This window comes from Pan paniscus, chromosome 11, assembly GCF_029289425.2.
Source record: "Pan paniscus chromosome 11, NHGRI_mPanPan1-v2.0_pri, whole genome shotgun sequence".
Lineage (NCBI taxonomy): Eukaryota > Metazoa > Chordata > Mammalia > Primates > Hominidae > Pan > Pan paniscus.
In genome coordinates, this window is record NC_073260.2 from 46691720 (window position 1) to 46719109 (window position 27390).

The 27390-nt window shown below is 54.5% G+C and overlaps 1 protein-coding gene across 4 annotated transcripts in view; it reads left to right on the forward strand.

Moving 5' to 3' along the window:
• Window positions 1-25322, forward strand: part of BICD2 (BICD cargo adaptor 2) — a 56413-nt gene extending 31091 nt beyond the window's left edge. For 2 of the 4 annotated variants that reach the window (XM_034967717.3, XM_014346188.4), the window contains exons 2-8: window positions 7461-7673; window positions 13878-14030; window positions 15929-16384; window positions 17103-18146; window positions 18735-18886; window positions 21223-21433; window positions 23223-25322. In XM_034967717.3, the coding sequence (XP_034823608.2) occupies window positions 7461-7673; window positions 13878-14030; window positions 15929-16384; window positions 17103-18146; window positions 18735-18886; window positions 21223-21433; window positions 23223-23228 (2235 nt within the window). In that variant the 3' untranslated portion in view covers window positions 23229-25322. Of the gene's footprint in view, window positions 1-7460; window positions 7674-13877; window positions 14031-15928; window positions 16385-17102; window positions 18147-18734; window positions 18887-21222 lie in introns of all 4 variants that reach the window. The other 2 variants (XM_034967715.3, XM_034967716.3) reach the window with 1 other exon arrangement.
• Window positions 25323-27390: the final 2068 nt, after the last annotated feature.

The following is a 27390-nucleotide window of genomic DNA, read 5'->3' on the forward strand; positions in this document are numbered from 1 at the left end:
CCCAGTAGGGGCGGCCGGGCAGAAGCGCTCCTCACCTCCCGGACGGGGCGGCTGGCCGGGCGGGGGGCTGACCCCCCCCACCTCCCTCCCGGACGGGGCGGCTGGCCGGGCGGGGGGCTGACCCCCCACCTCCCTCCCGGACAGGGCGGCTGGCCGGGCAGAGGGGCTCCTCACTTCCCAGTAGGGGCGGCCGGGCAGAGGTGCCCCTCACTTCCCCGACGGGGCGGCTGGCCCGGCGGGGGGCTGACCCCCCCACCTCCCTCCCGGAGGCGGCGGCTGGCCGGGCAGAGGGGCTCCTCACTTCCCTGTAGGGGCGGCCGGGCAGAGGCGCCCCTCACCTCCCGGACAGGGCGGCTGGCCGGGCGGGGGGCTGATCCCCCCACCTCCCTCCCGGACGGGGCGGCTGGCCGGGCGGGGGGCTGACCCCCCCACCTCCCTCCCGGACGGGGCGGCTGGCCGGGCGGGGGGCTGACCCCCCCACCTCCCTCCCGGACGGGGCGGCTGGCCGGGCGGGGGGCTGACCCCCCCACCTCCCTCCCGGACGGGGCGGCTGGCCGGGCGGGGGGCTGACCCCCCCACCTCCCTCCCGGACGGGGCGGCTGGCCGGGCGGGGGGCTGACCCCCCACCTCCCTCCCGGACGGGGCGGCTGGCCGGGCGGGGGGCTGACCCCCCCACCTCCCTCCCGGACGGGGCGGCTGGCCGGGTGGGGGGCTGACCCCCCCACCTCCCTCCCGGACGGGGCGGCTGGCCAGGCAGAGGGGCTCCTCACTTCCCAGAAGGGGCGGCCGGGCAGAGGCGCCCCTCACCTCCCGGATGGGGCGGCTGGCCAGGCGGGGGGCTAACCCCCCCACCTCCCTCCCGGACGGGGCGGCTGGCCGGGCTGGGGGCTGACCCCCCCACCTCCCTCCCAGACAGAGCGGCTGGCCGGGCAGAGGGGCTCCTCACTTCCCAGTAGGGGCGGCCGGGCAGAGGCGCCCCCCCCACCTCCTGGACAGGGCGGCTGGCCGGGCAGGGGGCTGATGATCCCCCCACCTCCCTCCCAGACGGGGCGGCTGGCCGGGCGGGGGGCTGACCCCCCCACCTCCCTCCCGGATGGGGCGGCTGGCCGGGAGGGGGGCTGACCCCCCCACCTCCCTCCCGGACGGGGCGGCTGGCCGGGCAGAGGGGCTCCTCACTTCCCAGTAGGGGCGGCCGGGCAGAGGCACCCCTCGCCTCCCGGACGGGGCGGCTGGCCAGGCGGGGGGCTGACCCCCCCACCTCCCTCCCGGACGAGGCGGCTGGCCGGGCAGAGGGGCTCCTCACTTCCCGGTAGGGGCAGCCGGGCAGAGGTGCCCCTCACCTCCCGGACGGGGCGGCTGGCCAGGCGGGGGGCTGACCCCCCCACCTCCCTCCCAGATGAGGAGGGAGGACGCTCCTCACTTCTCAGACGGGGTGGCTGCCGGGCGGAGGGGCTCCTCACTTCTCAGACGGGGCGGTTGCCAGGCAGAGGGTCTCCTCACTTCTCAGACAGGGCGGCCGGGCAGAGACACTCCTCACATCCCGGACGGGGCGGCAGGGCAGAGGTGCTCCCCACATCTCAGACGATGGGCGGCCGGGCAGAGACGCTCCTCACTTCCCAGATGTGATGGCGGCCGGGAAGAGGCGCTCCTCACTTCCCAGATGTGATGGCGGCCGGGAAGAGGCGCTCCTCACTTCCTAGATGGGATGGCGGCCGGGCAGAGACGCTCCTCACTTTCCAGACTGGGCAGCCAGGCAGAGGGGCTCCTCACATCCCAGACGATGGGCAGTCAGGCGGAGACGCTCCTCACTTCCCAGACGGGGTGGCTGCCAGGCAGAGGCTGCAATCTCGGCACTTAGGGAGGCCAAGGCAGGCGGCTGGGAGGTGGTTGTAGCGAGCCGAGATCACACCACTGCACTCCAGCCTGGGCGCCATTGAGCACTGAGTTAACGAGACTCCGTCTGCAATCCCGGCACCTCGGGAGGCCGAGGCTGGCGGATCACTCGCGGTTAGGAGCTGGAGACCAGCCCAGCTGACACATCGAAACCCCGTCTCCACCAAAAAAATTCGAAAACCAGTCAGGCGTGGCGGCGCACGCCTGCAATCGCAGGCACTCGGCAGGCTGAGGCAGGAGAATCGGGCAGGGAGGTTGCAGTGAGCTGAGATGGCAGCAGTACCGTCCAGCTTCGGCTCGGCATCAGAGGGAGACCGTGGAAAGAGGGGAGAGGGGAGGGGGAGAGGGGAGAGGGGAGACGGGGGAGGGGGGAGGGGAGAGGGGAGAGGGGAGAGGGAGCTCTATCTACCACACAGTCCTTCTCTGAATATGAGTCCCTAATTTTTGTATTTTTAGTAGAGACAGGTTTTCACCATGTTGGCCAGGATGGTCTCGAACTCCTGGCCTCAAGTGATCTGCTTGCCTTGGCCTCCCACATTGCTGGGATTACAGGCATGAGCCACTGTGCCCAGCTGCCAACTATGCTAACTTCTAACAGCATAGATTAACTTCACTTATTCATGGACCTTTATATATAAACAGAATCGCACAACATATACTCTTTTGTGTGTAGCTTTTTTCACTCAACATTGTTAGATTCATCTCTGTTATCTGTATAGCAGTAGTTTATTCATTTTTCATTTCTATATAGTATTATGTAAATAGTTACATAGTCACTGTTTATCTTTCTCCTGATGACAGATACTTGGGAACTCTGGTTTGAGCTTTTTTTTTTTTTAGACGGAGTCTTGCTCTGTTGCCCAGGCTGGAGTGCAGTGGCACGATCTCAGCTCACTGCAAGCTCCGCCTCCCGGGTTCACGCCATTCTCCTGCCTCAGCCTCCCCAGTAGCTGGGACTACGGGCGCCCGCCGCCATGCCTGGCTAATTTTTTGTATTTTTAGTAGAGACGGGGTTTCACTGTGTTAGCCAGGATGGTCTCGATCTCCTGACCTCGTGATCCGCCCGCCTCGGCCTCCCAAAGTGCTGGGATTACAAGCGTGAGCCACCGTACCCAGCCTATCTTCTGAAAGTTTTATAGTTTTAGTTCTTATATTTAGGTATTTGATTCATTTTGAGTTAATTTTTGTGTATAATGTGAGGTAGGGGTTCAGCTTCATTATTTTGCATATATGTATCTACTTGCCCCAGCATCATTTGTTGAAAAACTTTTTTTTTTTTTCCTCTGTCGTCCAGGTTGGAATACAGTGGCGTGATCTCGGTTCACTGCAACCTCTGCCTCCTGGGTTCAAACCATTCTCCTGCCTCAGCCTCCCAAGAAGCTGGGATTACAGGCACCCGCCACCACGCCCAGCTAATTTTTTTTATTTTTAGTAGAGACGAGGTTTCACTATGTTGGCCAGGCTGGTCTCGAACTCCTGACCTCGCAATCTGCCCGCCTCGGCCTTCCAAAGTGCTGGGATTACAAGCATGAGCCACCGTGCCTGGCCAAAAAACTATTCTTTAACATCAAATTATTTTTGTACCCTTGCCAAAAATCAATTGACCATATATATGAGGTTTTATTTCTGGACTCTATTCTATCCCGTTGGTCTCTATATCTGTCTTTACACTAGTACCACATTGTTTTGATCACTGTAGCTTTGTATTAAGTTTTGAAATTGTGAGTTCTCTCACGTTGTTATTCCCTTTCAATATTGTTTTAGCTCTTCTAGGCCCTTGGCAATTCCATATGAATTTGAAAATCAGCTTTTCCATTTCTGCTAAAAAGGCTTTGGAATTTTGGTAGGGATTGCATTGAATTTCAAGTTAATTATCTTTTAAAGAGATTTAAATAAGAAAAATAAGTACTTTATATTTGCCTATTTAATTATCATTTCTTTCACGTAGATATAGATTTCCATATGGTATTATTTTTCTTCTGCCTGAAGGATTTTATTTAGCATATCTTTAAATACCAATGCATATCTGCTGTTGATAAATTCTTTCAGCTTTTGTATCTCTAAAGTATTTCACCTCTATTTGTGAACAGTTTTCAGTGAGTATAGCATTCTAGTTAAGTTTTTTTGTTTTGTTGTTTAAAAGATGTTGTTCCACTATCTCCTGGCTTGTTAGAGAAATCAGCTGTCATTTATCTTTGCTCCTCTTGAGTCATGTATCCTTTTTCTTCTGGCTGATTTAAATATTTTTATTATATAATTGGTTTTAAACAATTTTATATTATGCCTTGGTGTAGTTTGCTTCATATTTCTTGTGCTTGGTGTTGACAAGCTGCTGATATCTGTGGGTTTATAATTTTCATCAAATTTGGAAAATTTTCAGCTATGATTTATTTCTTCAATTATTTTTTCTATTTTCCCCTTTTTCTCCTTTGGGTACTCCAATTACTCCTTACATAAGGCTTCTTGAAATTGTGTCATACTTCATACTTCACCAATGCTCTGTTTGAGTTTTGCTTTTGTCTTTTAGCCTTTTTTTCTCTGTGTTTCATTTTGGATAGTTTGCTGTGGTTTTTCAAGTTGACTGATCTTTTCTTCTGCATTGTTTTATCTGCTGTGAATCCCATCCACTGTACTTTTCGTCTCTAGAAGTTCTATCTGGATCTTTTTCTGTCTTCCTCATTTGTGCGCCTTTGCCTGCTCAGTGGTAAGTGACGGGATGCCGGCCAGTTGACCTCAACTGTTGGGAGATGGATGTTTTTGTATTCCTTCATGTGTTCTTGAGCTTTGTTCTGGGATGTAGTTAAGTGACTTGGAATCAGATTGATCCTTTCAGGTTTTGTCTTTATGCTTTGCTCTGTGGTATCAGAGCAGATTTAATCCAGACTAATTTTTTCAGGCCCTGGGAGTGCTCCCCAGCTGCCTGTGCATCAGGAGGGCTCTCCTCTGCTGTTGGGAGCAGGTACTGTTTTTGGCTGGTATAAATGGTGGGGATTGCTTTCTCTGCCCCTCTCAGTGGTCCTTCAGTGACTTCTTCAGCTCTGTGCTGCCTGGTCCTCAGTGGAGATTCTGGCCCTGTGTGCAGGTCTGCCTAGCTTGGCTGCCCTGCTGCCATCTTCCGCCATCTTCCAGTCCCTCCTTGACAGGGTCTGCCACGCCTTGCCTCAGTCTCCCATTTTTCCATGGCTGGGAAGTTCTTTTGGTGGAGGGGGCTCCTGGAACTCCCCTCCTCCTGTCTCTCACTATCTAGTGCCCATGATGTGAAAACCACTGCTTATTATTTATTTATATTCTATCATTGCCTGGTTTTTTTCTTTTTCTTTTTTTTTTTTTTAAGTTTTCACACAGAAGGTAGTTCTAATTTCTGCAACAATCTCATCTTGGCTGTACGCGGAAGTCTGTATCTCAGTGTGTTTGAAAAGCTGCCTAGGAGTGTTTTGGGCCCCAGGCTGGGAGCTTAAGCAGAGGAAAAGATCCAGGGCTCAGGCCAGGAGGCTAGGACTTGAATGTCGTGTCATGGCATTTAGCTGTCATACCTGGAGGAAGCTTCTGAGGTGATGTCTGCATCCCCAGCTCCAGGCTCGTGGGTGTGTTCTGAGCAGCCATGTGTGCTGGACCCTTCATTTGGGTCCCTCCTGCTTGTCAGGAGGCCCAGATGGTCTGGCGCTGCCCATGCCGCCTGCAGCCGGCGGGCCCTTCACCCAGTGAGGGACTTGGGGCCTGGCTGCCACTTGGGTGGGGAGCCTGCAGCTGGGGCCAATTCCATGTCCGGTTTCCCTTCTTGTGGCCTGGGGTGGCTGGCCAGGGTGGATCAGGTGCTGTGTAGACATTATGATTTGGACCTTCCTTGGGACTAGGATAAGGAAGAACAGAGCAGAAATCACAGAGCTGACCCGATTGCCTTGAAGAAAAGTGGACATCTTCCACGTAGTGGGTGTTGTGTTGATGGGTGGGGGCAGGTGAGCAAGACCCAGCCTCCTCAGGAGTGTGGGTGCCATAGACGTCTGTGCATCCGCAGCAGGAGTGTCCATGTCAATCCTGAGTCCCCACGTGCAGTCCCATTGCCAGCACCAGTCTTCCTGCTGGGCTGTGTTGTCCTGTTAGCCTTGTTTAGGGGTGTCCCCCGCAACACCACGAGACACACACACACAACACATACATCACAGCACATGTCACCACACCTGCCATAGCACATGTGTGCTCTTCCAGGCAGGATCCTGTGATCCTCACAGTGCTGTAAGATCAATCAGTCTGTCTTCCCCTTGAGTCCCCTGTTGGTCCCATGAGACTCTATACTCAGACTAGACCCTGGTTTCTTTTACCAGTCTCCTGTTGGGACGAAATGAGTTACTCTTTGTTTTGATTTCTTGAAATTAGAAACTGTCCTGCTTAGTAACATCCTTATTCATGGTTTTTTACATTTTCCCTATTTTCTTGGACTGAATTCTTAGATTTAATATTAAATAGTAAATGAGTGAAAACTGCTCCTTTTTCTCTTTTAGGAAAACAAAGTCATCCACTTTCAGTCGCCTCTCTCTTGATCTTGTTTTCTGCCATGAGCCAGGATTAATGTAAAAAGATAAGGTCTTCTGCAAGAGCTCTGTGGTGGAGTGGCCAGTGAGACGGGCTGCTGGGGGTGACACACTGCGGCCCGTCTGCCCTCTACCCATGGAAGCCCTGTCCTGCCACGCCAGCTATGTGGGGGTAGTGGGCAGTGGGAGGGAAGGAGAGGGATGGCACCTGCTTGGAGGCTGGGCCACTCGCCTGGGGTGTACACGATGGGAGGCTGGCTGGCCTGGATTTTGGGGCATGGACATGACACAGCTGTCGACTCTCAGGTGCATGGGCAGGTGGGCGTCCTGGGCTAGGTGAGCACCCCTTTCTGGTTGATCTCACCCATAAGGTCTCCTCCCTGAGCCCCAAGGCCCTGCACTTCTTTGCCACATGCAGCCCCCGCACCCCTTGTTCCTCACCCCTCTGGAACATGCTGGTATCTTGGCTTCTGAGCCAGGAACTGGGCAGAGTGGGTGGCACACTGTGCTGGCCTCTGTCTAGTTCTTACCATCACTGCCGTCCTCGGGCCTGGGGCTCTGACTGCTCAGCCCAGGTCTCTCCCAGAAGGAGTGAAGGATGAGCCAGCATCAGGCAGCAGGATGGACAGACTCCCTCTGCCTTTCATATGTGGTGGCCGGCGTGCCATCTGGAGTGGGGAGGAGGTGGGGGCTGTGTGGGAGCTCCCTCCACCGGCCCCCAGCTGCTGTCACACATGCCCACTGTAGCTCCCTGACTCCAGCACTTGTCTTGCCAGTGCAGACACTGTTCCTCAGAGACCAGGCTTTCTCTTATTTTGGTGAAGCAGATGAACCTTGGGTGCAGCTTGTTGCATTTGCATATGTGCACACCACAGTGCACGCCACAGATGCACCTCCCAGGTCAGGGGGCCTCCCTTCAGGCCCACAGTCCCCGTTGTTGCTGTTGTTCTGCAGCATGAATGTCGCCTGTGAGCTGGGTCTCTATCCTTCGGCGTCCCTGGGAGGCCCACCTCACGAGTGTCTTGTCTTCTGATGCAGGCCTTTGGACAAGCACACACAAACCACAAGAAGGTGGCTGCTGACGGAGAGAGCCGGGAGGAGAGCCTGATCCAGGAGTCGGCCTCCAAGGAGCAGTACTACGTGCGGAAGGTGCTAGAGCTGCAGACGGAGCTGAAGCAGTTGCGCAATGTCCTCACCAACACGCAGTCGGAGAATGAGCGCCTGGCCTCTGTGGCCCAGGAGCTGAAGGAGGTGAGGGGGTGAGGAGGGGCCTAGTCTGTGGCTGCAACAGTGCCACCAGTGTCACATAGCAGGTGTGCCTGGTGGGTGGCTGGGCTGGCCTCTGGGGACGCTGCAGCTGGCTGGTCTGTCTTGCTTTCCTGGTCTCATCCTCCACTGCCCACGTGGCAGAAGGGAGAGAGATGGACCCACAAGTTCCGCTGCCTCTGGCTTGCTTCTGTCTCACTCATGAAGCGAGTCCCATGAGCAAGTCCAGAGCAGAGGAGTGGTCAGTCAGGGAGGGGTGCAGTTAGCCCCTTGTGGAGGCTAAGGGCTGATGCCCGTGGGGCACTCCTCATCATTGGACTCCCCCCTGCCCTGGGAATGTTTTGTGTCACTCAGGGCCTGCACTGTGCCCAGCTGTAATAAGAACACAAACCCCAAATATTCCATGGAGACTCGAGGTCGGGTGTGCGTGTCTGAGAATTAGGGGTGGAGACCACCGCCAGTAGCCCCAGCTGCCACACCCCTGCCTTGTTCACAGCAGAGTGCCCGCAGGGAGGGTCTGGGTGGGTGGTCCCTGGCACCAGAACCTGTTGGAGTCCTGGGTACCCATGGATAGCCATTGGTACATGGCACAGGCTCTACATCTGGAAATGGGACTGTGGTGTCCGTCCATGAATCCGTCCAAGTCCGTCCATGACTTGTGAACATGAAGTCAGAGGAACCAGCTTGGCTCTTGGGCCCTGATAGGGGCAAAGGCCACAGGACCAGCTGCTCATGGCCCTGACACTAAGGCCCTGGAGTTGTGGAGGACTGGGGAGCCCAGGGGAACGATGTGGCCAAAGCAGGATTTGGGAAGGTTGCTGTGGTGCCTGGAACCTGTGTAGTTTGAGCCCAGCAGGAGGAGGAGAGCCAGGAGTCTCCATCCACTGGGGCAGGTGGGAGGAGAGTCTCGCTGGCTTGAACAGGAGGCTCAGGGAAGGTTGAGTGAGCACCTGAGTGTCTTTTCTCACTGACTGGCACATATTTTAATTGAGCCCTGCCAGGCCTCGGTGTCTGTGGAACCTGAGGAAACAGCGTGAGCAAAGCCTCATTCTCCTAGAAGGCATGTGGCAGATATCAGGGGAGAGCAGTACCCCGTGCCTGTCCCTGGGGCAGGGGCATGTTCACTGTGGTGCTGAGCCAAGGGCAGGAGGAGTGTCAGGAGAATCCTGCAGGCCTGGGTGGGGCCCTGAAGGAGGCAGGGTCCAGCTTGGGTTTGGTGGCTACACGGGGAGTGGGCTGTGGGGACAAAAGTGGGGCTGAGACGACTGTCTTGGGGGCAAGAGGGGCCAGTGCCTTCTGAGGAAGGATGAGGCCCCATCACCAAGATGGAGGTGGGATGGTCCCTGAGGACTGCAAGTGGAGCTGGAAGTTGGCACGTGAGCTGCAGTCCTCCTGGCCATGGCCTTTGAGGGTCAGCCCCAGGTTCTCATTGGGAATGGCTGGAGGAGTGGAGCATGGGTCGGTTGAGAATGGGCTGATACTGGCTTTGCCTTTCACTGAGCCTTGGGGCCTGGGCAAGGCCTTATCTTTAGTCCTGGCCTCAGTTTCCCCATCTGTAAACCGGCAGTCTCTGAAGCCCGTTGTAGAGGATGCCCCACAGGTCTTTCACCCCACATTGTGGGAGCACTTGTGGACCCTTGTTCCTGCCACAGGAGCCCCACCCTCTGCAGCAGATAATCTTACGGGAGGTCAGCAGGGCATAGGCCCTGAGGGTATGCAGTGATTAGGGCTGCTGCTGTTGGCTTAACATTCCAGTACTGAAGGATGCTGCCCTCGGGGCCAGCAGTGGTGGGAGTGAGGGGTCAGAGATCGCTGAGGCCCTAGGGGCCCAGGGAGGAGCTTGGCTTAGACTCAGGGTGGGGAGTCTCAGATCCTGAAGCGGCAGTACATGATCTCATTTCCTCTCACAAGGAGCCCTCTGGTCGGTGGGAGGAGGGGCTGTGTGTATGGAGAGATGTATCCTTGGCTGCCCCAGCTGCCATCTGTCTGGCCCGTCTATTCCTGAAAAGCGTGTGCAGGTGCTGTCTCCCCAGCCCAGCACATTCTGCCCCTTCTCTCTTCCAAGAGGCCTATCTCTGGTGGCAGAGGCCAAAGAGGGCTGGGTGACCCTGCTGGCTTCAGGTAAGACTGGAAATGAGCACAGCAAGTTAAAGATGCTGCAGGTCTTGTGGGGAAGAGAGGATTTCTGTGGTTCCTGTTTGTGCTTCAGGAGGAAATCCTGAGACTCCCTGCACACCCCTCAGCCTTCCCTGTCTCTCCTGAGGGTCCCCACCTTGGTCCCTGGGTCTGCTGTGTCCCCCATGACTGTGTCCCTGCCCTGGGTTGCTGCAGAGCTGTGGGAACCATCCCAGGTCTTCGCCTTGGGTACCTGGTTCGGGTGGAGCATCTCTAGGACTGACCTTGTCTCACCACCACCAGTCCCAGTCATGCATAGCTTTTGTCTTCTGCTGCCTGCTGTTCTGCTGGTCTGAGCCACTGTGCCAAGCTCCTCTGTGCCCACCCCCAGCATGGCTCTCCCCAGTCACTGCCCAAGGCTCACACCCCATGGGTCAGAAAGGGTACATTTGACGATAAAACAGCCTTCATTGTATCCTTTGACCCACCACCCTGCTACCCACAACAGCCCCTTCCCTTTTTTCCTCCCTTGTGTCAACTGCTTGTCTGTCCCCCTCCACACCCCAACACACCATGAGGACCTGTGAAGCTTTACAGTAACAAACATACTTGGCATGTGTTGGACAGTTCTGATTGCCTCAGACCTGGTCCTTCTGGTGACCCTACTGGTATCTCGTCAGATGTGAAGAAACAGAGGTTTGCAAGGTTCCATCATGTGCCTAAGGTGTCCTGGCTGGTAGGGGGTGAGGTGCTTCTCAGATCCTGACTCTAACCGCTGTGTATGTGTGGGCCCTACATGTGGACAGCCCCTCCAGCTTCTCTCCTGCTAGTGAGAGCATCTTTCCTGCCTGGGCCCCTGGGAGGTGGGTAAGCTTCTGAGGACTGGCCTGGATTGGGCCTTGGTGGGGATGTGGCTCCATTTCCCAGATGGGGAATCAGAGGCCCAGAGAGCCACAGGAGGCCTGGGGTCAGAGCTGGGTCTCATACACACACCAAGATCTTTCTTCATATTTGCCCCAAGAAGGAGTAGGGTGAAGGGGCTGGCCTAGGCCATCAAGGCAGAGATGAGAGTTTCCTGGTGTTGAGGTTGTCTGGTGGGGACAGGAGAGAGGGCAGCCGACCCCCTGCACAGTGGCTCCTTGAAACAGGCAGTTGTCACACCCTGCTTGCTGATGAGCAGTCTGAGGTGTGGGGATCCCACAAAGGGGAGTTGAGATGGGACCCTGGTGGTCAGCTACAGGCCTGTGCTCCCACCTCCTTCATTTGGGCTGCCCAGTCACACGCAGCAGAGCTTGTCCCCTGTACTTCTTTGGGCTGACATCAGACAGGCTCACTGGGAGAAGGTGCTTACTTGAGGGAAAACTAAACCCCATGGCGACCAGTCAGCCTGTTTGAGCCCTTGGCAATTGGGCGTGTGCTGGATGGAGGTGCTAGGTGGCAGGCCACATGAGCCTGGCTGCCTACGCCCAGTAGTGTGGGCATGGAAGCACAGTGTTTGCGTCCTACTACAGCATCAGCAGAGATGGTGCCATCATCACCCATGACATGGTATGGCCAGGCCAGCATTTGACCTGGGTGTGCCTCTGTGTTCTGGGTTTGGCAGTGGTGCAAGGACAGAACTCCTAGTACACCTTGCCTGGGCCAGGTGATGAAGGACCCTGAGGACTCACATGAGCACTGCCAAGGGAACAGCAGTCTCGTGTGTGCCTCTGGGGGACCCTAATGCTATGAGGCATCCGGCCAGGCTCTCTGCTTCAGTCTTTAGTTGGGCATGTCACTATCTCCCTGCCCAGGCACATGGAAGCTTCTGGGCTCTCACTTCCCACTGCCTGGAGCACCTTCTAGGTTTGTTGATCTTGACTGGCAGGCCTGGGAGAGTTGGTGGGACTCAGACCTTCCCCTCAGCTTCCACTCCGCCTGAGGAGCCAGCTGGGTGGCCGCGTTGAATCAAGTGGCACATGTTTGCACACCTGCTGCAGACCACTTGCTTGCCAGTTAGCAAGGAAAAAGCAGGAACTGGGCAAACCTTCCTGGGAGAGAGGTACCCAAGTCTCCAGCTGGGGTGTGGAGAGCCTGGGTGTGACTTGGCTTGTGCAGCTCCCCTAAGCACACTCCTGGGGGGTGCTGCACTCTCACTAGCAGGAGAGAGGCTGGAGAGCCTGCCCACTCCCTATCCACCCCCCGTGTAGCCACTGTGGGGCCTGGCCCTGGTGATGGCTGTGCTGGTGCTGCTTTCTCCCCCTTCGTCCCAGCATGCACCTCGCTCGCTTTCTCCTCTGGTACAAGGCTTTGCCAGGCCTTCTCTTCCTCCCTGTGTGGTATCTCTGTTTCTTTTGGTGTCAGCTTTCTGTCACTTTCTTGGGTCACTTACAATGAGAGGGCCATGTCTGCGTCCATTTGCTGTAGGTTTTAAATGTAATCTTCATTGTAAATAGTAAGCATTTGTCAGTAGTACTTGCTGTATATTGTTGACTCTCCTCCCCTCTCTGTTGCATTCCTTTTTTCCTTTGTTTTGGGAGGGATGTCCTATTTCATTTTGCCAGTATGATCGTTTTGTGTGTACTTGCATGGGATCTTGGAATCTTGTCTGTAAAGTATGTTCCATTCAGATGAGCGCACACATGTGACCAGGAGAAACCATAGCATAAGCCAAGAGAACAGTGTGAGAGGTGGACGAAGCTATGGGGCCCGCAAGATGGACAGGGCTTCTGGCCGAGAGTCCAAGAGGGCTTTGGAGCAGGGGTGGTGGTGGTCTGGGGAGCCAGGCCTTTGCAGATACACAGGGAGGCAGCTGGGTCAGCAGAGTACAGGGAGGGGATAGAGAGTTTGTCAAGGGGATGATTTTGCCCCTGGGGGACATTGGCAACGTCTGGAGAGATTTTTCAGTTGTCACAATGGAGGAGGCAGCCGTGTCTGGTGGCCAGAGGTCAGGGAGCTGCTAGACATATGATGTACAGGCCGGCTCCCACCACAAAGAAGAAACGTCCCTGAATGTTGCTAGGGCTGCGGCTGAGGGGCCCAGGTCCCTGGCACATGGCAGCAAGTTGGAAATTCTGTCTTGATTGCATCCTGTTCGCCCCAACCCTGCACTAGCCTCTCCCATGACATCTCTTGGCTCCTTATGGGCAACTTAGAGCCCGAACTAATTTTTAACAGCTTTATTCAGGTGATTTACATCTCATATAGTTCACCCACATAAGGTGTACAACTCAGTGTATTTTATTATAGTCACATATATGTGCCCCATTCCACAATCTTAGAACAGTTCATTGCTCTAAAAAGAAAACCCATTTCAGTCACTCCCCATCCCCCTCCCCAGCTCCTGGCAGCCACTAACCTACTTTCTGTCTCTATGAATTTGCCTATTCTGGACATTTCATGGAAATGGAATCATACAATGCATGGCCTCTCGTGACAGGCCTTCTTTCACTCAGCAGAATGTGTTCACGGGTCATTCATGTTGTAGCATGTGTCAGTACGTCATTCCTTATTGTGGCTGAACAACATTCCATTGTGTGGAGAGACCACATTTTGTTTATTCATTCATCAGTCAATGGACACTTGGGCTGCTTCCACCTTTTGGCAAAATGAACGCTGCTGCTGTGAACATGTGTGGACCGGTTTCTGTGTGGGCATGTGTGCATTTCTCTGGGGTAGACCCTCTGTGTTTAACAGTTGCAGCAGCACCTGCAGGCTGTTTGCCAGAGCACTATACCATTTATATGCCCACCTGCGCACTACTGTGTACATGCCCAATAATAGAAGGCAGGAACTACTTTTAACCCCATTTTAATTTAAAGATGAAGAAACCAAGGGTCGGAGCAGGCAGTCACGTGTCAGGGGTTCCCAGGTGAGAAGGGCTGAGGGAATTTACTCTGGAACCTCTGCAGTCCGCTGTGCACTCTGGCATACTGCTCTGGGCTCCCTCTCCTCTCCAGGCAGTCACACTGGCACCTGCAGGCCAGGGCTCTTGAGTTCTGGCTGTGTGGCTGGCCATGGCGTGCCTGGCTGCACTGAGCCCCTCTCGTGCCCTGTGGAGGCTGCTCATACCTGCCTTTCCCTCTCCCCCAACAGATCAACCAGAATGTGGAGATCCAGCGTGGCCGCCTGCGGGATGACATCAAGGAGTACAAATTCCGGGAAGCTCGTCTGCTGCAGGACTACTCGGAACTGGAGGAGGAGAACATCAGCCTGCAGAAGCAAGTGTCTGTGCTCAGACAGAACCAGGTGAGTCTTGGGCCTGTGGGGTGGAGGTGGCACATGGGTTAACTGGGCCTTGAGGACCTCTTGCTCAGCCCCTCTCCCTGTTGGGAAGGGGTTCCTGTCTTATTCCACACACCCGAGGCCCAGGGCCAGCTTTACCACTGTGGAGGCAGGGGTATACTTGGTGGGACCCAGACTCTCCAAAAGATGAAACTCTGGCTGCAGTGTTTGCTGACATTGGCCAGGCTGAGGTGTCCCAGCCAACAAAAATGAAAACAAAAATCTGAGAGGTAATGAAGAGGTTACACCAGAAAACCCCAGACTGGACTTCGAGACTCCCCCATCAGGTGCTGACCATGAGGCCTGCAATATTCCTGTGTCTCTGCCTGTGACAGGGACAAGGAAGGTCCTCTCTGTCTGTGACGGGGATGAACAGGAACCCCTCTGTCTCTAATGGGGTCTCAGAGGGACCCCTGACAGGGACGAGCAGGGTCTCTGCCTGTGACAGAGATGAATAAGGAGGGTCCCTTCTCTTTGTGATGTGACTAAATTTTCATGTGCTCTGCTGTTCTGCCACTCAAGGCCTGAACTTGCTCTTCTCTCTGCAAGAGCCACACTCCTGCATGGTGGGGAATGGGAGTCTTTTCTCTCCCAAAACTTTCCCCAGAATGCCATGGATGTCTTCCTTGCTTTCCTCAAATCCTCTACCACCAAAATCCTCTGAGTCTCACCATCAGGGAATGTGGTATTTATGCCCGGAGGAGGAAGCTCGTGTTTATGCAGAGCTCCTAGCCTGGTCCTTCTGTGACAGCTCGAGCTCATTAACAGTCTTAGCCACTGTCTACATTGTAAGTACCATTTGGTCATTGGTGCTGCTGTTGGCAGAGCCCGGCGCACAGTGGCCTTAGGAGAAGGGAAACTGAGGCTTGAGGTGACCCTGTCCTCAGGTTGGCGCTTAGTGGAGTCTGACTCTCTCTCCCTCTCTGGGATTCCTCACCTCCGCGTTTGTGGTGCTGCGACTGAGGGCTCCATGCCCACCTCCTGTGAGCACACCTTGGATGTGGTAATGGGTGTCCCTTCCGACCCAAGACCCACAGAGATGTGCTCAGCACTTCCTGTTACTGGTTTGTTTCTTATTTTTTTCTCCAAATATTACAGAAAAATAAGAAATAGTTTTAGCAATTGCCCACAAATTCTGAGCCTCCACATCAGGCATCAGTTTCTATCTGCTTTTTCCTTGTCCACCTGCAGATACAATTTTCATGTAGACAAGACTTTGATGTTGCTTTTCCCACCTACCTTCGAGCTCCTCCAGGTCTGGGTGTCATGTGCATGTGGAGGTTTAGTGGTTGAGATGTTCTGCCTTGGGGGGAGTTTCTGTTCCTTCATTTTGAACTATGATTAGAAGTCATGATCATAGCACACATTGAAATGTATTTTTATGTATCTTAAGATATTTAGTTAACTGTTAATGTTAATTAAATAACTTTATAGAATTTTTAATCAGCATGCACTTGGTAATATTTGTGAATGACTTAATACAAGGTTGGCAGCCTTCTATGGATGGATGTGTGTTGTTCTTGGTGCATCTCCACACGTACAGTCCTGGCTTGGGGCCACCTCAGACATTTGTGTTCCCCTTGCTGTGTCTGCTGGTCCCAACGGTGGGTGGGCTGGGCTGAGCATTTCATTGCATTCGCATCTCATGCCCTGGAACCTTCTTAGCATCCACATCTCTGAGCAGAGGAAGCAGTCTTGGCCTGGACAGGCTGCCACCCTTCCCAGGATGGCACTTCACCTGGCGCTTCATCTTGTGCTTCATGGTGGCCGGAGTTGGTGTGCTGGTGTGTTTTCTTCATTTATGGGGCCTGAAAGGAGCTTCCACATTGCATTGATGCAAGAGCGTTGACTTCTCTTCCCAGGTGGAGTTTGAGGGCCTCAAGCATGAGATCAAGCGTCTGGAGGAGGAGACCGAGTACCTTAACAGCCAGCTGGAGGATGCCATCCGCCTCAAGGAGATCTCAGAGCGGCAGCTGGAGGAGGCGCTGGAGACCCTGAAGACGGAGCGCGAACAGAAGAACAGCCTGCGCAAGGAGCTGTCACACTACATGAGCATCAATGACTCCTTCTACACCAGCCACCTGCATGTCTCGCTGGATGGCCTCAAGTTCAGTGACGATGCTGCCGAGCCCAACAACGATGCCGAGGCCCTGGTCAATGGCTTTGAGCACGGCGGCCTGGCCAAGCTGCCACTGGACAACAAGACCTCCACGCCCAAGAAGGAGGGCCTCGCACCGCCCTCCCCCAGCCTCGTCTCCGACCTACTCAGTGAGCTCAACATCTCTGAGATCCAGAAGCTGAAGCAGCAGCTGATGCAGGTGAGCAGGCAGTGGGGCCTTCGGCACGCTGTCCCCACTCCAGCTCTGCAGGGCTCCCCGAGCAGTGCTTACCTGACACTCTGCTGATGTTAACTTTCCCTTTTCCTTACATTGATTTTATCTCCTGCATCATTACGGTAAATGGAACTCCAGGAGCACACATAGAAGAGTCTCAGAGAAGTGGTTTCCTGGCACTGCAGCACCCACATTGCTCCCCTGTTAACTACGTGGTGTCAGGGTGAAGTGATGAGACACTGGCCCCACATGTGATCCCTGCACGCAGGCCAGGTGTCAGGGGCCCACCACGGTCATGCTTGGGCTCATCCCCTGGGACATGGATCCCTGTTGATCCAAGGCAACAGAGTCCTGTCCTCCGAAGCAGAGGGCTAGGGTGCTAATATTCCCGACTGCACACCCAGCCAGCCTAGAGCTCCACTTTCTTAGCCCAGATCCCCTGTAGCATGGTTGGGGAAAGAGCCTGCGTTGAGGGTGACCACCATTACTGGTGACGGTTAGTGTTCTGAGGGCCCAGCATGAATTCCATTCTTTCCACACCCTGTGTGTCTTTGTCCACCTCACTGACAGCATGGCCAAGGAACCTGGGGCTCACAGCCTGCCCTGACATGGGGTGGGATGTCACTGGGCCATCTTGGGGGTCCTCCAAGCTCTCGGGGTCCATAGCAACTAACATGGTGTCCTGCTGCCTGTGCCTTTGCAGATGGAGCGGGAAAAGGCGGGCCTGCTGGCAACGCTGCAGGACACACAGAAGCAGCTGGAGCACACGCGGGGCTCCCTGTCAGAACAGCAGGAGAAGGTGACCCGCCTCACAGAGAATCTGAGTGCCCTGCGGCGCCTGCAGGCCAGCAAGGAGCGGCAGACAGCCCTGGACAACGAGAAGGACCGTGACAGCCATGAGGATGGGGACTACTACGAGGTGGACATCAACGGGCCTGAGATCTTGGCCTGCAAGTACCATGTGGCTGTGGCTGAGGCTGGCGAGCTCCGCGAGCAGCTCAAGGCACTGCACAGCACGCACGAGGCTCGTGAGGCCCAGCACGCCGAGGAGAAGGGCCGCTATGAGGCTGAGGGCCAGGCACTCACGGAGAAGGTCTCCCTGCTGGAGAAGGCCAGCCGCCAGGACCGCGAGCTGCTGGCCCGGCTGGAGAAGGAGCTAAAGAAGGTGAGCGACGTCGCCGGCGAGACACAGGGCAGCCTGAGTGTGGCCCAGGATGAGCTGGTGACCTTCAGTGAGGAGCTGGCCAATCTCTACCACCACGTGTGCATGTGCAACAATGAGACACCCAACCGTGTCATGCTGGACTACTACCGCGAGGGCCAGGGCGGGGCCGGCCGCACCAGTCCCGGGGGCCGCACCAGCCCCGAGGCGCGCGGCCGGCGCTCACCCATCCTCCTACCCAAGGGGCTGCTGGCTCCTGAGGCGGGCCGAGCAGATGGTGGGACGGGGGACAGCAGCCCCTCGCCTGGCTCCTCACTGCCATCACCCCTGAGTGACCCACGCCGGGAGCCCATGAACATCTACAACCTGATCGCTATCATCCGTGACCAGATCAAGCACCTGCAGGCAGCCGTGGACCGCACCACGGAGCTGTCACGCCAGCGCATTGCCTCGCAGGAGCTGGGCCCCGCCGTGGACAAGGACAAGGAAGCGCTTATGGAGGAGATCCTCAAGCTGAAGTCGCTGCTCAGCACCAAGCGGGAGCAGATCACCACGCTGCGCACTGTGCTCAAGGCCAACAAGCAGGTGAGGCGCCAGGCAGCAGGGGCACATGTCACCTACTACTGGCCTAAGGGTGTTTCCCCCTTGGCCTCCTTCCTCCCCCTGCCACGGGGCCCCCAGGCCTGCGTCACCACCAGACAGAGCCAGCCCCATAGTAGCTCGACTGCCTGCCCTCCCCTGCTCAGGGCCCCCAGCTGGGAGGGTGGAGCAGGCAGGTGGGTGTGAGGGCCCCTCAGCAGAGCTGCTCAGCCAGTGAGAAATGCCGCTGCCATTCACTCACTGTGACTGCCTCATAGTGCTTCCTGATACTGGAGGGAAAACATGTGAGAGCCATAGTCTGAGCTGTGGAGAGCAATTGTGGGGCTTCGTGGAGGTCCTGTTGGCAGGTTTAGGGGCAGTCCCTCCTCTGCCAGTCAGAATCAGCAGGTGGGACTCCCCATGGCGTAGCTGCTGGAGTCCATCCCCAGAGTTTGTCACAGGGAGGGGCCTCCCAGGAGCTTTCTTCCCAGGCACTGCCACCACTTCAGACCGGGGCTCCCGATCCTGCTCCCAGAGCACCTCTAGGCTGACTTCATGCCTTTCACTTTTCCACCCTACACATCTGTCCCCCAGACGGCCGAGGTGGCCCTTGCCAACCTGAAGAGCAAGTATGAGAATGAGAAGGCCATGGTTACCGAGACCATGATGAAGCTGCGCAATGAGCTCAAGGCCCTCAAGGAGGACGCAGCCACCTTCTCCTCGCTGCGTGCTATGTTTGCCACCAGGTAACCGTGCTGCTGTCGGGCCCTCCCCTTCCACAAGGCCAGCTGTCCTCAGCACTTGCCTCTGGAACCCTTAGCCTCTCACTGCCTCATGCTGAGGCCTGCAGCCCTGCCTAGTCAGTGGCTGTGCCCAGCTCCATCAGGGCCAGCATGGTACGAGGTTGGGGAAGCATGGCCCCTGGCACATCTCTGGCACACTGGTGCTCAAGTTGGTGACAAGAAAGGGTGAGGCGATATGGGGGCCACATGGGGTTGGGGGCCCCCAGCTGCTGCACCTCAGCTTCCTCCGAGGTCACGCAAGCAGTTGCTGGAGCGTAGGGCATGCCTGGCAGGTGCCCATATGTGGCCGGGGATAGCAGAGCGTGTGTGATCCTTTTAATGTTCCTTTCGCACCTAGCCCAGCCCCCAGGAGCCTGGTTCTGTGGCGCCGGTTCCATTTCGCTGTGAATGAAACCGCAGCAGGCCCAGGCTTGTCTCTGCTTTGCATATATGGAGACTGAGGGCAGAAGGGCTGAGGAGAGCAGATCCTGGAGTGGATGGGCCAGAGTTGCATAGCTTCAGGGGATGCTTGGGCTCCCACCCCTTGAATCCAACATTTACAGGGACTTAACTTGGGGCCAACAGGTGACAGAGGAGTCCTGGCCTTTCCTCTCATGAGGTATTTGCCCCCAAGAACTTGGCCATACGGCACAAGTGTGTATTTATGTTTGTAGATTCAGAGGGAAGATTATCCTCCTGGCTGGAGCAGGTCACTGCTGGGGTCCACAGTTCGGGTCCCACCTCTGTGCATAGCCCTGTACCTCTGCGTCATTGTGACCGCTGGGTACTCACCTCCCATCCTCTACTTTGCCAATCTGGGGAGGGTGAGGAGAGGGCCTTGGGGCTTGGAGGAGACCAGCTTTCTTTCTTCCTCTGTGGCGGGCTCTTAGTAATGGGCTCTGAGGTGGGCTGCCCCTGGTGGGTGCACACCCCTCCCTGGCTGGGACTCAGACCCCAAGGCTGGGAATCGAGGCTCCCTAAGTGTTCACAGGCCTCTGTGGGGCAGGTCCTGGTTTCAGCATCTTCCCAGGTGCCCCCTGACAGGTACCGCTGTCTTTCACCTTCCAAAGATGGGTAGCGCCACCTGCTGGGTCATGTTGGGATAGCACCATGGGGTCAGCCCTGCATGGGGGACAGCCAGGCCCACCATGGGCCCAGCAGATAACCTAGATGTTTCCTTTTTATGGGTGAGCAAGCTGAGGATCTGAGCTGGACAGGGTGGGAACTGCACATAGGGCCTGCTTCTCTCAAGCCTGGTGCCGTGCACTCCCAGTTTGTCAGTATCCCTGCAGGACGTGCCAGAGCAGGGTACAGACAAGGAAGAGTCCCAGGATTTCTCTGGAAGCGTCCTGTCTTCCTGGGGCTTGGGGAAAAAATCCCACAGTTTCTCAGTATCTGGCATGTAAACCCTACCTTTTAAAATTTGTTTTATTTAAAAACTTAACTTTTCAGATGGAGCCAAGATTTTGAATCTGCAGGGATCACAGCTCTGTGTGCCCTCAAAAGGGTGGGCAGCAGAGTCCTTGGAGAGGGTGCTATCCAAGGGCCGGCTCCTGGCAGGTGTGGACAGGCAGAGTAGGGTGCGTGTGGGCAGGGTGGGGCTGTGCTCAGTGCCTGCACAGCCTCACCGCCCTGGGAGCCCTGGGATTTAACCCGCCCTATGTCTCTACCAAGCCCCACCCATATGGGACATGTGGAAGAAGGGCATCCAGGGACAGACCACACCCTCCCACAGCTCCGCACCCGGGTTTCGGGATGAAGCTGTTGATGGCGTCCACACACATGGTTCCTTGGCTCCGGTCAGTGCTCAGCACAGACTGACGAAGCATCGACCTTGGGAACAAGCCCAGTCCTGCTTAGATTTACATCCACACCTTAGAAGCCATGGCTTCTCCATGTCTTGATGCCCCAGGCCACCTCGAGGCCTTTAAGCGGGGAGAGCGCCTCCTAGAAGAAGCCCAGTCGCTGAGGGGCATAGCCTGTTTGTAAGCACTACATGCAGCTGAAAGAGCAAAGCAGCCCCTCCCCCACAAAACCACAAAACTCAAGCCAGCCTCATAGGGCTGCCCTGCCTGGGCCCAAGCCTCCCTCTCACCCTTATCAGGGATTTGTCCAAGCAAAGCCTGTGCTAAAATAAGCCAGAATAATTCTTCCCCAGCCACACCCTCCAGTCCAGAGGCCACATTGAAGGATGGCTCTGGTATAGGGCTGTCAGAGGGCCGTGCAGCTTAGCCCTGCCCTGCCCTGCCCTCCTCTGCTCGGCTCTGCCCGCCCCTCAGTCATGTTTTTGGTACCCCCAGGTGTGACGAGTACATTACACAGCTGGATGAGATGCAGCGGCAGCTGGCGGCTGCTGAGGACGAGAAGAAGACGCTGAACTCGCTGCTGCGCATGGCCATCCAGCAGAAGCTGGCGCTGACCCAGCGGCTGGAGCTGCTCGAGCTGGACCACGAGCAGACCCGGCGTGGCCGCGCCAAAGCCGCCCCGAAGACCAAGCCAGTCACACCGAGCGTAAGTCACACCTGTGCCTGTGCCAGCGACAGGGCCGAGGGCACCGGGCTGGCCAACCAGGTGTTCTGCAGCGAGAAGCACAGCATTTACTGTGATTAGGGGCTGTGGGGCGCCGCACGCTGCAGCTAACATCTGCTTCACCTCAACTAACCCAGCAGCAGCGGGACGGCGGTGCTAGGTCAATCTTAACGTGACTAATGCACAGAGGGTAGGAGTCTAGCCGAGGCGCCATGGGGCGTTGCATCAGCAGGACACTTGTGAGAGCTTTGTGTCGCTTCTCACTCCTCAAAGCCCCCTCAGGAGCACCCAGTCCTCAGCTGCTCTCTTAGGTGGGGGTCAGAGGTGGGGATAGAGCTGCACATTCTTGCAGCAGATGTGTGATGAAAGCATCTTCTAAGCCCTGTGCACCCGTGGGGAAACCCAAGGGAAGGAGTCCTGGTCCTGCTCCCTCAGCACCCAAAAGGGGCAGAACCTGACTTGAGACTTGCATGTTCCTCGCATGTGTCTAATGTCAGCACTAGAAAGCAGTTTTAGGAGGTTCCAGCCTGCAGCATAGGTACGGCCTCAGAGGATGGCTCTGCACTTGGCATAGTTTCATGGAAAGGAGTACGTTGTAGTTTATGCAGTATCTGACTGCAAATCATATTCAGGAAAGAAGTGCAGAATTTCTTCCCCAAGCCCAGAGAAGAGCAGCCCTGAGCCCCTGTATTCTGGCCAGACACACATGGCACAGACACAGCTGACCATAACCCAGGAATCCAGAGCTTGGTTTCTCATTTCTGAGATCAGGATGCTTGTCTAGTGGCCTGTGAGGTGACAGATTGGCAGGGCCCAAGGCCCCAGGTTTTAATTTTTCATGAGAAAAGCTTTCCAAGTGCCTGGCCAGACCTTGGTCCTTAGTGCAGAGCCCGTCCTTTTGTACTTGGGGTGACCCCAGCAGCCAATTATCCTGCCTTCCATAGGGGGTTCAGTCCCAAAGACATGGGGCTTTGAAAACCCTAGCCTGAAGTCTGAGCCACCAAGGGCTTGGCTGGGTTGGACACCCACAGGTGTATCCACAGCCCAGCCCGGTGCTGGGAAAGCTTTGCATGGGGCCAGGGCCACTTGTCAGGATTCACAGGTAGGAGATGTTTAGGTCTCTTTATTTAGTGCAATCTGGGGGATGGCAACAGAGAAAGAGGAAAGGTAGCTGTAGGGTTCTCCCATTTCCAGAGGCTCCATCCACGCCTGCCTTCCCACATTCTGAGCAGAACTTTTCTCAGTACTTTTTTCCCGATCACCCTGTGGGACCAGCTGGACCTGAGGCTGCAGTCTTCTCTCCTGCAGGCTGCTTGCCTTGTCTCTCATGCGGAAGAGGCATTCGAGTTACCTGGTGAGAGACCGTGTTGCCCCCTCCCACAGCTCTCTGCCCTGCGTGCTCTTCCCTTTGGTGCCGAGTATGTTTCGGTCCCCTCCAGACTCCAGGACACGCCCATGTATGTCCCCTGCGTGTTCATCCTGGGCCCAGATCCCCCTGCCCCAGCAAGACTCGCAGTGGGATGGCTGCTGGCATGCCCACCCTGCATGCGCTTTGCCCTCTCCTTGCAAGCCTGGCACATAGCTTCTCTCCATACTCCTAAGGGACTTTGCAGACACTCAAGCCACTGGGACCCCTGCTAACACATGCAGGTCTTCTCTTCTGCCAACTAACGTGCTCGCGCCCTCCCAGCACGTGGAGAGCTTCAATTGTCAGATAAACAGGAAGCGACAGATGACCGCTTTCTAACGCTCTCTTTTCTCCCGTTTTCAGCTGTAGAGTAGCTGCCAGGAGGACTTGGCCACCCGGCCCTGTCACACTGCAGCCCCTTCCCCTTCCCTCTCGTGGCCCACAAGGAGGAAGGAAGGGCAACCTAAAAGCCCAGTTAGAAACTTTTTGGATATGCCACTGCAATTCTTTTCAAAATAGCATTCCCCAGGTTTTTAATGGGAGGAAAAAAAGCTTTAATGTTGAGCATGCTGCGAGCTGCTGCGTGGAAAGGCCTCTGTATGGGCCGAAGACCCTTCTTCCCTGGCTGCCAGGCTCGCCAGGAGCCCACTGGAAACGCCCACCACGGGGGCTCCTTGTTACACATGTTCTTTTTTTATCCGATCAACCTGTGCACTTTTGATATTTTGATATTATATTTGCTTCCTTAATTCCTCGCGTAGAGACGGTCTCAGGTGCCGTGGTCTATGCTCGTGGTCCTGTAGCTGTCCGCCTCAGCTCCCACCGTGTTTGTCTGGTGTCAGCACGAGGCAGAGCTGTGTGCTCCATAGCGTGTAGCTTTAGACTCGGAGATGAGTGCTTTGACCCAGCGAGGAGCTCAGCTAAGTGTATCCACGCTGTGGTTCAGCAGCCTTTAGATCATACGGCATTGTGGTTCATGTTTGAAATTACAGATTTTAAATGCCATGTTCATTAAGAAATCCAGGGTATTCAGATTCTGGGGTTTTTCATATTGTATTATTATTATTCTTAGGAATAGTTCAATGTAACAAGAAGAAAACTTGACCTTTGCTCTGGTTAAAACAGTAATAGGCACTTGAAAAAAAAAAGATAAATTATTGAATGAGTAGTATTACCTACAAATTCCAGAATTTTCTGGGTTTTAGGACGTTGTGAAGCATGACTGATTAACAGAATTTTATACAACTGTACCAATAAAATTCCAAATTGGAATTGTTTTGTTACTCTGGTTGTTGTGCCAAATTGTGGTACACTTAGAAAATTCTACAGTCGTCGATTTTTAGGGTGTTCTCTTTCAACACCTTTTTGTTAGTAATCATTGCCAGTAGTGCCTTCATCAGTTAAGGGAGGTGTCCCAGCACAGATCATTCTCAAAAGCGAGCAGGGAAGAGCTAGTGGGCATGCTGAAGGCCAGCGTGGACAGCAGGTGAGGCAGGCGCTCCTCACACCCGGACCTGGGCATCTTCATTGAGGGAAAGAAAACAGTCATTGTGCAAAATTCTGTTAGTCAGTGATTCTTTACTTGCAAATTCAGGGGCTTAGAAAATGAAAGCAAACACAAAACCTTGAGTGTGCTTTGGGAACCAAATGGACCTTCTGGGACAAGCTGAGCAAGCTGTATGAACGCCACGTTTGTGAAGAGCTGAGGGTATCAGGAGGGCCGACGCTGTGTTGGCATGCGCAGTAGGGGATGAGGGTTAGCCATAGTATTCTTTGCAAATGTGAAAGCGAGACATTATATCTTCTCTTGCTTGGTGTAACTAATCACTGTTAATTTCAGGAAACAGAACTCATTAAAACTCCTTAGCAAACCAGGTCTACATCCTGTTTTGTTTGCTGAGTGAGGTTAGTGGGAGTGGTCAAATTGGTACTCTTGGAGGAAGAAAAACTGTCCTTCCTTCTCCAAAAAAGGAAAAATTATAATAATATAAATGACAAAAATAAAAGAATTCTGTTTCCTGGAATAAGCATTTCTTATTCCTAGTTGTAGGGACTCCTATTTTTACCTTCCGTTACAGTGTTGATTCATAAGAAATATTGTTACATTTGAGATAACTTCATCTGTATGGGGTATTTATTTGCAATGATGTCTGAGTACTGTATTTTTTCTGTGCATTACCTTAGTGTCAGAATGTTGGTCTTTATTTTAAAGTCATATGCATGTTCTCCTGCCAAGGAACCTTTACACAGACCCAAACAAAAAAATAATAATCAAATGCCTTCAGTTTCTGAGAAAATGAGGCAGAGCATGGAAAAGGAATAGGAAGGAGAAATTAATTGAGATTTTCAGGACACAGACATATGATGTGAATGCCTACAAAGCCAGTGCGCATAGGAACAGTGGGCCTGGGTAAAGAGTCACATTGGTAGGACCAATAAAGAATAATAAAAAGACAAAGCACATGTTTGTTCTCTGTGGTTGTTCTGACTCCGTGCTCCAGATAACTGTGGTTTAAGCAAGGCACAATAAATCCACTGCCTCAAACAACAACAGCAACAAGCCTATCAGGTAACCCTGGTAGTGGGAGCTGGAAGCAGCCTGGGGTCCACCTTCAGGAGAATGGGGAGGGGTCATGTATATGTGGGGAGGCTGTCACTCCATCCCTGAAACAAGAATGTGTTCAAGGACCCAGAAGATGAGGGTAGGGAAAGGGTAGAGTTGGTGTCTGGGTGCTTGTGCCAATCAAATACACCACCAGGCAGAAGTGAGCCAGGCCACACTGGGCCACGCACATGAGTGGAGTGGAGGGCACAGACAATGCCCCCCCTGGAAAGATGCCTGCCCCCCAGGGCCCTGACGCCTTATAACTCTGTCCTCAAGGGTCTTCTGAAGTGCAGCATCAGGTTTGAAGCCACAGCAGCATGTTGATAAGAACACATTGTGTATACATAGACTAAAACTAGGAGTAGCCTATGCTATCCTGATGAGGAGGCAGGGATTCAGATGATGTAGAATCCTTTGCTGTCTAAACTCTCACTCTCTGAACCCAGGAATCACATTTGTCTGTAGGAATATGTACAAATATACAGTGGGCACGTTCATATGGTTGCTTGTGGGTGTGAGAAAAGGGGACAGTGTCTAGTCAAGGGGACAGTAAATACCAGGACACACTCCTGCCACCTCCTAGTCCGACAGCCTCAGTCAGGCCTGTGTGGCTTCACTCATGTAGGGCTTCCCTCTGGAAAGCCGTCTCAGGCTAGGGTCTTGCTGCCATGCCCCTTCCCCAGGACCCCTCCATCTGACTGCAGTCTCACTGCCATACCACCTTTCCTAGTTTCACTGTCACTGCAGAACCTCCAGCCTTTGATGATACTATTCTGCTTTAGTAGCAGCTGTTGGGACTTGTTTTCTGTTTAAACCATTCTTTCTGATGGAGTAAAAGAGGCAGTTGTCCAACTCCTGGAAAAGGTTGAAAAGAAAGCCCTGAACTGATCTAGAAGAACCTCAAGGAGAAGGGAGGTGTAAAGCGTCAGGGCCCTGTGGGGCAGGCTTCTTTCCAGGGACAGTGTCTGTGCCTTCCACTCCCACACTTGTGCATGGCCCAATGTGGCCTGGCTCACTTCTGCCTGGTGGTGTATTTGATTGGCACAGGTATCCAGACACTGAGTCTGCCCTCCCCCATCCTCATCTTCTGGGTCCTTGAACACAGTCTTCAGTTTCAAGGATGGAGCGGCAGCCTCTTGAGTGGGTGGGGTCTCAGGAGCTTGCAGAGGGCGACAGTCCATGCTGAAAGGCCTTCTGCTCAGCCTTCCCTCTGGGAGAGGGTGGTCTGCATTTCTTCTGCATCTTCCATCTCCCCGCAGTGTTTTCACCCCTACTTCCCGGCAGATTACTAGAGCTGGAAACAACAGCATGGGCTTGAGAGCCGGACTGATGATTGAATCACCACCATTTGGTAGCTGGCTGCCTTAGCTCTCTGAGCCTCAACTTTTCTATCTGTTAGGTGGGGACAAAATAGTGCCTCTTGTATAGGTGGTTGTGAAGCTTCATCAAGCCCTTGGTACCAGCATGCAGCAGGTACTCAATTGATGATTGGTGCTAATATGGTTCTTACTGTCATCATCATCACCAGTGCTTTGGACACAAGGCCATGGATCTAGGTCTTTGTCCTTTGGGGAATATAATTTTAAGCCAACTTATTAACAGAGTGTAATTTGCATCCAGGAAAGTGTGCACATCCTAGTATACAGGCCAAATTTGCACACAGTGAACACAGCTATGTAACTAGTAACCCCAAAGTTCTCCACCCCTACCCTCAGGTATGCTTTTTGAGGAGTATTTATCCTTCATCAGCACAAATTAATAGGGTGTCTGCTAGTCCTGGTGAGTCACTGGGCTGCCTTCTTCCCACAAAGCCTCCTAGGAGAACAGACATGCCACATCAGGTTTGCTTCATCAAAGTTTTTGTGAAATTTAGCACACATACATTAAAGTGCAAATAAAAGTGTCCACTGGCCAACTGGATTTTTG